Below are 11751 nucleotides of genomic sequence, written 5' to 3'. Positions count from 1 at the left end.
TTTTTTTTTTTTTTTTTTTGAGACAGAGTTTTGCTCTTGTTGCCCAGGCTGGAGTGCAATGTTGCGGTCTTGGCTCACTGCAACCTCCGCCTTGCAGGTTCAAGAGATTCTCCTGCCTCAGCCTCCTGAGTAGCTGAGACTACAGGCGCCTGCCACCCTGCCTGGCTAATTTTTGTATTTTTTTTTTTTTAGTAGAGACAGGGTTTCACCATGTTGGCCAGGCTGGTCTCGAACTCCTGACCTCAGGTGATCCACCTGCCTTGGCCTCCCAAAACTTTTTGAATACCAACATGACACTCAAAGGAAACGCTCACTGGAGCATTTAGGATTTTGGATTTTCAGATCTGAGATGGTCAACTAGGTAAGTGTAATGCAGATATTCCAAAATAAAAAAACATCTGAAATCTAAGCCACTTCTGGTCCCAAGCATTTCAGACAAGGAGTACTCAACCTGTACTTCACTTTACTATCTTAAAATTTATTTAGTATGTGTTAAAATAGATTCAGTATATATGTTATGCTTTGATAACACTTACATTTAAAATGGATTAGATAGCCCTGTAAGAGACTTACATAATCAGCAGAAATTCCCCCCGCCCCACCAAAAAGAGTGTGTGTGGTCTAAAACTCGTAATTTCTCCCAGAAGAATTTACTATTTTGAATCATCAACTGTGTATTAACTTGTGGAAAGAATAATTTAAATGACAGGATATTAATTAAAAGGATAGAGTATTAAAAATGGTATTGAATATTTCACAAATTCAGGGCCTACCAACTGCCATTTGAGTTTAAGTGAGCTGCAGTTTTGACTTCCAAATAAAACAAATGTAGTATTTTATAAAAGTTGTATCTTAAAATTTGTCTTTGAAAAAAGTAGCATGATTGCCATATTCCTATTTGGTTCGATATCACTTTCAGGACCTGATTCTAGCCAGATGACAAAGTTAGATGAGGAATTAACTGAATGGACCACAGTTGTTCTGGTTTCCTCTCGAGGCCATCTGTGTTCATGGCTAGCCTCTTACAGCAGTATACACAGGACCTGAGGCACACAGTGACTAGTTCTTCCAGCAGGACCTTCCTGTCACATCCTCTAGCCCTGTTCACAACAGTCACCACAAGAATCCCTTGACTCCCAGGCCATCCCATGATCTGAGCTCTTGTCCCCATAGGGTCTGAGTACATCCCCTAAGCTGATCTCATGCCTCCCCAACTCCAGAACCCCTTTCATTGTGCCCTATAAGAACTCATCAATAAAAGTCCCTATATTCTCAACCTTTTCTCTATTCCTTCCTCTTGCCCTAATTCAGTGCTTCTCAACTCTGGCTGCACTTCAGAATCACCTGGGGAGGTTTTTAAAACTCCCAGTGGCCGGACCTCAGCACTCCATACCAAAATCTCTGGGAGGGGCTCCAGGCCTCAGCAGGTTTAAAGCTCCCCCAGATGAGTCCACTGTGCAGCCACAGGTGAGAACCACTGGGCTAACTAAAACCCTGTCCTCTCTTCAGTTTCTGCTCCCCAGACAGAACTCCGTTGGAAGGGGCTGTTTCTCTCCCACAGCCCTACCAGAAATGGAACTAGAAGTGAGTAGGAGGCTTGCTTCCCGTGGCCACTTCCAGAACACTACAGCCATTTTCCCTACAATCTGGCTTTCTAAATCTCAGGCAGCTTCTCAAACATGCCAGGACCTCTTGCATGCCTGTTTCTCTGCATTTGGGTTTTTTTTGTTTTTTTGTTTTGTTTTGTTTTGTTTTTTTCCTGCAGTAAAGCTCTGTATCTTTTAGCCAGCTAAAAAAAAAAGTTCTCGTTTCTTTAAAACTAATTTTATTGGTCATCTCACCCCTTCCATGAGTCTTCTTGGTCTCTCTAAGCTTAAAGGTATTCATCAAATGCTTCTCCCACAGCGCTTTCACCTTCCAGTGCTATTTTTAGTACTCATTACATTGCTAGTGAGGAATACTTTGTTACATACAAGGTGAGAAATTAGTGGCAGAAATAGGAAAATTCTGAGCACGTTAGTATGCAGGGAACCCCAGTTCATCAAATGTGGTGCTAATAGAAAACTTAAAAGATAATGTTTTACACCCCCAAAATCTTTTCTTTATTAAAGATAGTTACACTGAAGCTGTGGCTCTATCACAATTGCCATAAGAAAACTGTCATGAGATCAACACTATTAAAAGAACTTAGCTACTGAAGTACCAAATAGTCCCTTAGCAGATGACGGACCTACAGAATAAACACAAACTCGTGGGGCACAGTGGCTCATGCCAGTAATCCCAGCACTTTGAGAGGCTGAAGCGGGCAGATCATAAGATCAGGAGTTCGAGGCCAGCCTGGCCAACATGGTGAAACCCCCATCTCTACTAAAAATACAGAATTAGGCTGGGCATAGTGGCTCACACCTGTAATCCCAGCACTTTAGGAGGCCAAGGCGGGGGGGGATCACAAGGTCAGGAGTTCGAGACCAGCCTGGCTAACATGGTGAAACCCCGTCTCTACTAAACAAAATACAAAAAATTAGCCAGGTGTGGTGCCGGGCGCCTGTAGTCCCAGCTACTCCAGAGGCTGAAGCAGGAGAATGGCGTGAACCCAGGAGGCGGAGCTTGCAGTGAGCCGAGATCATGCCACTGCACTCCAGCCTGGGCGACAGAGCGAAACTCCATCTCAAAAAAAAAAGAATAAACACAAACTCTACAGATGAAAATTTACTGGATTTATTAAAATGACACAAACAGTGGGCTAATACATTTAACTCTAACTTTAACATTGCTCTAGGCTGGGCACAGTAGCATATGCCTGTAATCCCCAATACTTTAGGCTGAGGTGGGAAGAGCACTTGAGCCTGGGAGGTCAAGGCTGCAGTAAGCCCTGAACACGCCACTGCACTCCAGCCTGGGTGACACAGCGAGACCTCGTCTTAAGAAAACAAAACAAACAAACAAAACACAAAAGAACACACTGCTCTATATGAAATAGTTTACTTTAATTGGTTTTTGGTTATTTATGCTATAAATAAGTCTTTTTTTAAAAAAAAAATGTCACCTCTTCAGAGCTGAGCCAAAAGACCATGCCCTAGTCTCTAGTCTTGCCACAGGAAAATGTGAAACACAAACTACTTAATTGTGTATATAGTCACTAGGTTCTTCTTGATCTTACCTATAGTATGAAAAATAAAAAGATGTTTCTTTTAACTTATTCCTTTTCCTAACTCCAGGGCCCCATCTGTATAACTTAATCCAGATGTTCATATCACTGGCTTGGATAAGTATGAGCCAGCTAAACTGCATGTTATGCTGAAAACCTATACTTCATCTCTCTCACTTGATAAAAGAATAATATGCTTTTGGTGTACGTAGAAACGATCTTTATATATCTCTGTATGCATATTGCAAATATACAAATTCATTTTTCTTACCTACTTAAAACCTGGAAAGCCAGGTTTGGTAGTGTCTGCCTATGATCCCTAACTACTTGAGAATAGTAGTTTTCAAATTTAAGAAATCCTCATAAAAGAACTTCCAAAACTCTTGAGATTCAACCAACACAAGTTGGTCTGAAACAGAATTGTTTCTTCATGATACATGAATCCAGAGATACGAGTAGCTCTGAGCAATTTATGAACCAATTCTACAACTAGGGAACATATAGTAAAAGGTACTGCCAAAGCTAACAAAGGAAAAATATATTACACAAAACAAGCATTCCACTTGAATATTCAACCTTGATAAATTTAAAACAGTGTTATCTAGGCCAAATGATAAATTTATCAGAACCTGATTTTACTTTTAAAATAGAGCCCTTTTTTCTATTTTTGACCTTTGATCCTTTCCCAATTGCTTGTTTTGTCAGGTTTTGTCAAAGATCAAAATGGTGTAGATGTGTGGTGGTTATTTCTTGAGCGCTCTGTTCTGGCCCTCCACTGGTTCTATATTTCTTGTTTTGATCCAGTACCATGCTTTTTGGTACTGTAGCCTTGTAGTTATAGTTTGAAGTCAGGGCTAGCATGATGCCTTAGGCTTTGTTCTTTTTGGCTTAGGATTGTCTTGCCCCTATATGGGGGTCTTCTTTGATTCCATATTTGGAAATTCAAATAGTTTTTTTCTAAACTCTGTGAAAGAACTGTCAATGTAGTTTGGATGGGAAATATCATTGAATCTATTTAAATTACTTTGGGGCAGCCAGGCGCACAGCTTGGCTCATGGCCTGTAATCTCAAGCACTTTGGAGGGCCGAGGTGCGTGGATCACGAGGTTCAGGGGAGATCAGAGATCATCCTGGCTAACCACAGCTTAAATCCTGTCTCTACTAAAAAAATACAAAAAAATTAGGCGCTGGGCGTTGGTGGCGGGGCACCTCGTAGTCCCAGCCTATTTGGGGGAGGCTGCAGACAGTGAGAAATGGCCGGTGAACCCAGGGAGGTGGGAGTTGCAAGTGAGCCGGAGATCACACCACTGCACTCGGCGGGTGACAGTGCGGGGAGACTCCGTCTCAAAAAAAAAAAAATTACTTCCGGCAATAAGGCCATTTTCACAATATTGATTCTTCCTATCCATAAGGATGGAATGTTTTTCCATTTGTTTGTGTCCTCTCTAATTTTCTTGAGCAGTGGTTTGTAGTTCTCCCTGAAGAGGTCCTTCACATCCCTTGTTAGCTGTATTCCTAGGTATTTTAATCTCTTTGTAGTGATTGTGAATGGGAGTTCATTCATAATTTGGCTCTCTGCTTGCCTGTTCTTGGTGTAAAGGAATGCTTGTGCTTTTTGCACACTGATTTTGTATCCTAACAGGTATTTTATAAATAAAGATATTAATGGTCAAAGAAGCTAGGAAATTGCTGGCTTTAACAAAATTTACCAGCTTTACTTAACTGTGGGCCTCCAAAGCCTTTAGTGAGCTCACTTGCACAGCGACTCTCCCAGAGGGGTAGAGGAGCAGCAGTCTGCAAATCTGTACCACAGAGCCCTATTAATATCTCCCAGAGACTGTTTTATGACAAGCAGTTAGGGAAAGACTAGAATATATAGGTATCCCATACAAGTGGTTAGTAAGACTCTCCTAGGGTCAATGTCAACTTGACATGGCACAAAAACTAGATATAACCATGTGTTTCTTGCCCAGGACTTCATATATTTGAATATGTGTGTCCCACTTACAGTGGGTGAAAGGAGTGAATAGGGGAGAGAAATGGAATGTGGATCTTCTGCCTCCGTTTCTTACACACCTGTTCCTAAAATCTGAAATCTCCATAGTTAGGCAGCTGAGCCGGAGGCTTAGGCTGAGTACTGGGCTCACTGTTTATATTGTGATGGGAAATCTAGTAGACAAAGAAGCAGACTCATTCATTAACAGTGACTAGAGAATTCCCAGTTCCCCTACTCAGATCTTTGGTGACTAAGCTCCAAAAGCAGGCAAGAAGCTGACCTCAAGCAGCTCAGATGAAGACTGCCGATAGCAGCAGCATATTTTGGGACCAGGAGGTAACTACTGGCATTTGTACAGCAAGAGAAAGCTAGGAGGTTGGTTACAAAAGCCCTTTCAGACAGGTCTTCCACGCATTCAACCAGGTGACTCTCAAGCCCCAGGCGTGAACTAGCAGCTAGCAAATGCCTGCTCATTTTGTAATGACAAAGTCCAGGTTTGCTGTTGGTGTGGAGCAGGAGCCTCATCTCATCAAGGTCCTCCTTAGGGGCCTGTGATGAAAGCCTCCATTGCAAGTGCAATGGATCTGCCGTCTGGCTGTATACATAGACACTTAGACTCCAGTGGTGGTAACAGGAGGGGTCTTTAGGAGACAGACAGCAATTTGGGAGCTGGCTCTACTATTTACTAGCTATGCCACCTTGGGTAACTTGCTTAGCCCCCGTATGCTTCAACTTCCTTATCTGTAAAAAAGGGATAGTATTAGTACCTGTATCTACCTCAGAGGGCTTTCGTGAGGATTAAATAGTGCACTGAAAGCACTTAGCACAAAGCCTGAATTATTGGAGATGCTCAATAGACATAGCTAATAATTTGAATGAGAAGAAATTACAGCCAAGGAAAGGCTTAGGGCAAAACTAAGGTTTGGCATTAGATATACAGCAGGGACTCAATAAATACTTGTTGACGGTTCAACCAATATCTCTTAAGGCCAATGTTAGATCCTGGAAAGGAGTTCTCGCTGGTTTATATGCAGATCAGGAAGAAATGGGCTTTTTATTACCCTTCACACTAAAGCAGGAAGCCAATACCTCCTAGTATTTGCATCTCAAGGTTGAGTGAATGCTAAAAACCATTTCATTCACTGAAAGAAGGACAAGCATGTGTTAAAAGTGGTTTCAGTGACTCATGAGTCCTGAGATGTCCCCATATGGCAGAATAGCTCTGAACCACCCAGAACAATGAAGTAGAAACAGGGACTGTCTACTGAGAAATTTCCCAACATTTTCTGCCAAAAATCAGAAAGGGTCTTTAAAGATAGAAAGTTTCTTCAGCAGCAATTAACAAAAGGAAAGATCTGTAACACCATATACCACACTCCATGGATTTACTGTTTCCTTCTCATTTTCAGCTCTGCAAAGTATTGATGAGTAAGGCCATAGTGGCACATGTAAATAAGGCAGAATTAATTTAGGGGTAAAACAGATCTTGGTGACATGCTCTCCCACTCCTGCTATTTCAGCTTTTTGTTCTGAGGAAAAGTACCATCCTAAAGAAAGTACCATAGTCCAAAACCATGGCACTAACCCCATGTTGATAACCATTTATCTTTCATTTATGTAGAATTACACAGCTCCTGAAGTGCTGATGAAAATACAGGCACTCAGATTGCACATACTATACAGAAAAACCATGTCCTACCTCCAATCAGAGAGAGGCCCCTTCTTCTACTCTTCTCTGGGGATGAAAACAGATGTACCCCTGGACAACCAAGAGTGAACTAGTATATGTATGCTTGGTGGCTTATTGAGGAAACTTTCTTTTTCCACGTGAGGCTGGGGAGCTGGCTGGATGAGAATAAATTAAACCACTCTCTGCTCTCTTCACAGGGTATCAGCTTGGGAATCTCATGAACCTGATCTGTGGCGATCAAACCCTTGCAAAGAAGCACAGCGATAGGACAACTTCCCTATCACCGAACAGTTTACATAAATCAAATATGTCTCCTACCTGTGATGGACAAGGTCTCGGAGGGAGCGCAGGTGGTGGGGGTAACAATCCTGACTTGGTAGCTAAAAAGAAAAACACATACTGTTAAGGATCACCCCTAAAAACAAACAACAAAAAACTCTTACGCTTGTTAACTTGGAATGGCAATGGCATTTGCATTTAACATCTTTAAGTTTTTACAATCCTTCTGAAGGCTTAAGAAAAAAGAGTACATGTTATTTCTAATCCCTTTTTCATTTTCATCCTAACCCAAACTCAAGTATTTATGTAGGCTGTTATGATTAAGATGACATAATAAAACTACAGAAAAGACACCTAAAACGCAGCATGGGAAAGGTGGTCAATTCCTCATTATTCTAATGTTATTTAGTTTCAATCTAGGACAAAAGTCAGAAAGGGTCTTCTTTGATTTCTCTCATATTTCTCCCCAGCTCTCAGCCACTACACTGCTCATTAGCTCAGTGAGTAGGCTACAGAAACTAAGGGAGCTGGAACCCAAATGAAGAAGCTTGGCCACCCTGTAAATGCTCCTGGGAATGGATCTGACAGCAGTGAGGGAAGCTGACAGTGATGGACTGAAATGATATTTAGGGATTCTTCAAAGACCTCAATTTCTTTTTCTCTCCCTAATATTTATTATCAGGGATATCTAAAGCTGTTTCCAAAATAATCTGGCCACATCTGAAGAATCTTTACAAAGTACCAGTCTAACTTGAAATTTTGTGAGATACAGAGAATACTGGGTTAAGCCAAGAACATCTGAATTGTACCTTAGCGGTGAAAATAAACAGCTGCTATGAAATTATAAATAAAGTTCATAATAGCACACAAGAAATAAGTTTAGCATTACACACTGGCAAGTTAAACCACATTCTTTACAAACTCCTTAGAAAAACACCATCATCCAAATAACTATATGTAGTTTATTTGCAAATTTGTACTATGCATTTGGACAATCTTCTGTGCGTTAAAAAATAAATCAGAACAATGTACCAAGAATATAAAAGATTTTGCAAATTACTTTTGATTTCCCTTAGCTAGCTGGATCAGACAAGCTAGAAGACGGAGTTTGGTGTGTTCCACAAATGTAACTCAGGGTAATATCACAGAGATTTTCATTTTGAGCCAGTGCATGGATACGGTACAATCATGTGGGCCTATCTATGATTTCTCTCAATCTGTCTTTCATTAAAATTTATGAAACACATTGGTGGGTCAAAACTCCAGAGGTGGTGAGACCTTGAACAGCTGTCAATAACAAAGCACACAGCAGGAGAGAATGCTGAAAGTCTTCAGGAATTATTCATCTCAGGGTTCCTACTCTTTAGATCCTCACAGATTGGACCTTTAAAATTAATTTACTTTCAAAATAAATGAAACAGGCCAGGCATGGTGGCTCATGCTGTAGTCCTAGCACTTTGGGAAGCCAAGGTAGGCGGATCCCTTGAGCTCAGGAGTTTGAGACTGGCATGGGCAACATGGAGAAACCCCTTATCAACAAAAAATACAAAAATTAGCCAGGCTTGGTAATGCACACCTGTAGTCCCAGCTACTTGGGAGGCTGAGACGGAAGGATCACTTGAACCCAGGAGTCGAAGCTTCAGTGAGCCATGATTGTGCCACTGTACTCCAGCCTGGGCAACAGAGTGAGAACCTGTCTCATTCATAAATAAATAAAATAAAATAAAATAAAATAAAATAAAATAAAATAAAAGAAAATAAAATAAATCTATTGCAAGTTTCTAAGGGAAAGGCGAAGCAATTGTATTTAATGTGTGTTAAAACAACTCTTTATTAACAAAAAAAGAGGACTATATACAAGATATGATTGAGCCATTTAATCTAAATTGACTTCTGCTTCCAGCAAGCTGAGTAGAAAAGCATGATTTACCCACCAATTTAACAACAACCAAAGACACATAGAAAAAAAAAAAAAAAAAACATGAAACAACAGTTTTCAAGGCACTAGAAAACCAGGCAACAAAAGACAGTGACTCCTGAGAGAGAGAAACCAACCAGGTAAGCCCTGTGGCTGACTGTCCCTACTCACTGCCTTGAGAGTTATTAGAAACAGTATTTAGATCCTGATTCGAATCTCATTAAGTTCTTTTGTATGATTTAATTGTTTTAAAAGACAAATACCCTGCTCTTGTAAAAGATGATGTGTGGGTCTATTTCTGAATATACTTTTAGATAAAAGCATGTCACCTACAACACCATTTATTGGGGTTTATCAGAAGCTGCCCCAAATATGAAGAAGAAATGGGGTAAAAGACTGAAGCCATTTAATATGGAATCCTGTTTTAGTTTCTCACAACTGAGCTTCAAGCAACAAGAGTATCACAAGTATGTGTCCATTGTTCATTGTGAATCTCTCATTGTAAGAGTTGGCATAGGTTATTTTCCTCATTAAATTCTGAGAGCATTTTGTGGGGGGAAGCCCCTACACTTCTATAAAAAATATTATACTTGACAGGGTATCACTCTGTTGCCCAGGCTGGAGTGCAGTGGCATGATCATTAACACTGCAGTCTCAAACTCCTGGGCTCAAGAAATCCTCCCACCTCGGCCTCCTAAAGTGTTGGGATTACAGGTATCAGCTACTGTGCCCAACCATATTAAATAAATATTAAGAGCAGCTTTGTTTCATCTTTTCAGTACCTTTGCCACGTTTTTTATTTTTCCAGTCTTACCTAGTTAGAATTATCTATTGTAAAAGTTGAATTTCAATGGCGATAATGGACATTCTTGTCTTTTCTTGATCTCAAAGGGGAGCATTTACTAGCTCACCATAAGGTATAGTGTTGGTGTTTGCTGTACGTATGTTGTAGATACCCTTTAACAGATTATGAAGGAGGTGTGGGCAGCGGATAGTGGGCAGCACAGAGTGCAAGGCTCTTTTGTTCGGCTGAGGGGAGGGCCGTTGGCTGAGGCCTGTGGTATGCCATTTCAGTGAGGGGCTCCACTGTGGCTACCCTTGCTGCTTTTCTGAGCGCCACTCCCGCGGCTGACCCGACACGCCAGTAGTGCAGCACCGATTCTTCTCTGGCTCTTGGGTGCTGCTCTGAGCAGCGTCACCCTTTACACCAGAAAGCTGGCGCACACTATGGGGAAAAAACAAAACAAGAAGAAAGTGGAGGAGGTGCTAGAAGAGGAGGAACAGGAATATGTGGTGGAAAAAGTTCTCCAGCGAGTGGTAAAGGGCAAAGTGGAGTACCTTCTAAAGTGGAAGGGGTTCTCAGATGAGGACAACACATGGGAGCCAGAAGAGAACCTGGACTGCCCCAACCTCATGAGTTTCTGCCATCACAGAAAAACAGCACATGAGACAGATAAATCAGAGGGAGGCGAGCACAAAGCTGATTATGATTCTGAAGATAAGGGAGAGGAGAGCAAACCAAAGAAGAAGAAAGAAGAGTCAGAAAAGTCACGAGTCTTTGCTTGGGGTTTGGAGCCGGAGCAGATTATTGGAGCTACAGACTCCACTGGAGAGTTCATGTTCCTGATGAAAGGGAAAAACTCTGATGAGGCTGGCCTGGTCCCTGCCAAGGAAGTCAATGTCACATGCCCACGGGTTGTCATATCCTTCTATGAGGAAAGGCTGATGTGGCGTTCCTACCCCAAAGAGGATGATGACAAAAAAGATGACAAGAATTAACTCTCCTGAGTACCAGCCCCTGTCACATCTGACTGTGGGTTTCAAGTGGGAAGGAAAGAAGTTCTACTTGTCTTGACACCACAGAGGTGGCTTGAGAAGATGCCCTTTGAAGAGCCAGTATTGTTTCTGTGCCCTGCAGCAGCCCAAGTGTTTTAAAGCCATTCCAAGCTGTATAGTTTGCACATCCATCTCAGTGGAAGGGAAGGGGGATAAGTGCTTCAAAGCAACCTTTTCTGCACTTTGGTGAGAAAAAGCAAAGGATCCTCTATGAAGGACAAAACTTGTAGAACTGGGTGTGTGGGAGAGCAAAAACATACTGTAGATAATCAAAGAGCATCTCCGCAATGCACAACTTTCTTCCCAATAGTGTTAACTCTGCATTTTACAGCGTAGCACATGTGTAGTTTTGGCTATTACTGGTGTATTATGTGGGAGAGGGAGTAATGGGGAGGGGGAAAGGAAGATGCGTAGCATCATTTTGATTAAAATTTGGGGCCCGATAGGGGAAATGGTGAAGCAATGCAAAGAACAGAAAACTAATGATTTGCTTCTATGTCCAGAATATTTTACCTTTGAAAAAATGTCACTGGCACCATAAATACGGACTGAGAGACTGTTTAAAAGCTGTGAATGTCTGAAATCTATAAGCCAAAGTGTTTCCTGCCTAAACTTAATGCACTTAGTCCCACAAAGGACTAAGCCAGTTAATAAGTTACCAGAGTTGCCATTTTGGAGATGGAAATTGACTGAGGAAGGAAGGTCTTTTATTGGAGAGTATATAGTACAAGCAGATCATTCTGCCTCAGAGGTACTAATTCCTGAAATTAGAAGACACTTTCTTTTCCAGTAATGAGGTTATAAATATCAGCTTGTTCACCCTAGCCACTGGCTGAGGTGTTGGGGTGGTAGAGGAGATGGTAAGACAGGAGGGAAAGTAAANNG

General features: G+C 41.5%; 1 protein-coding gene and 1 pseudogene across 1 annotated transcript in view; one reads left to right on the top strand and one right to left on the bottom strand.

Annotated features, from left to right (window-relative positions):
- The window catches only part of REPS2 (RALBP1 associated Eps domain containing 2), a 208626-nt gene that overhangs the window by 34436 nt on the left and 162439 nt on the right, over positions 1-11751 (bottom strand). Inside the window, 1 exon segment of the mRNA XM_017867491.1 lies at positions 7152-7213. Coding sequence (XP_017722980.1) covers positions 7152-7213 — 62 coding nt within the window.
- On the top strand, positions 10211-10809 carry LOC108526652 (chromobox protein homolog 1 pseudogene; annotated as a pseudogene).

Source organism: Rhinopithecus bieti, unplaced genomic scaffold (genome assembly GCF_001698545.2).
Source record: "Rhinopithecus bieti isolate Rb0 unplaced genomic scaffold, ASM169854v2 scaffold_4134, whole genome shotgun sequence".
NCBI classification, from domain to species: Eukaryota; Metazoa; Chordata; class Mammalia; order Primates; family Cercopithecidae; genus Rhinopithecus; species Rhinopithecus bieti.
Note: the sequence above shows the minus strand (reverse complement) of the source record. Positions and strands in the feature narration are given on the sequence as shown.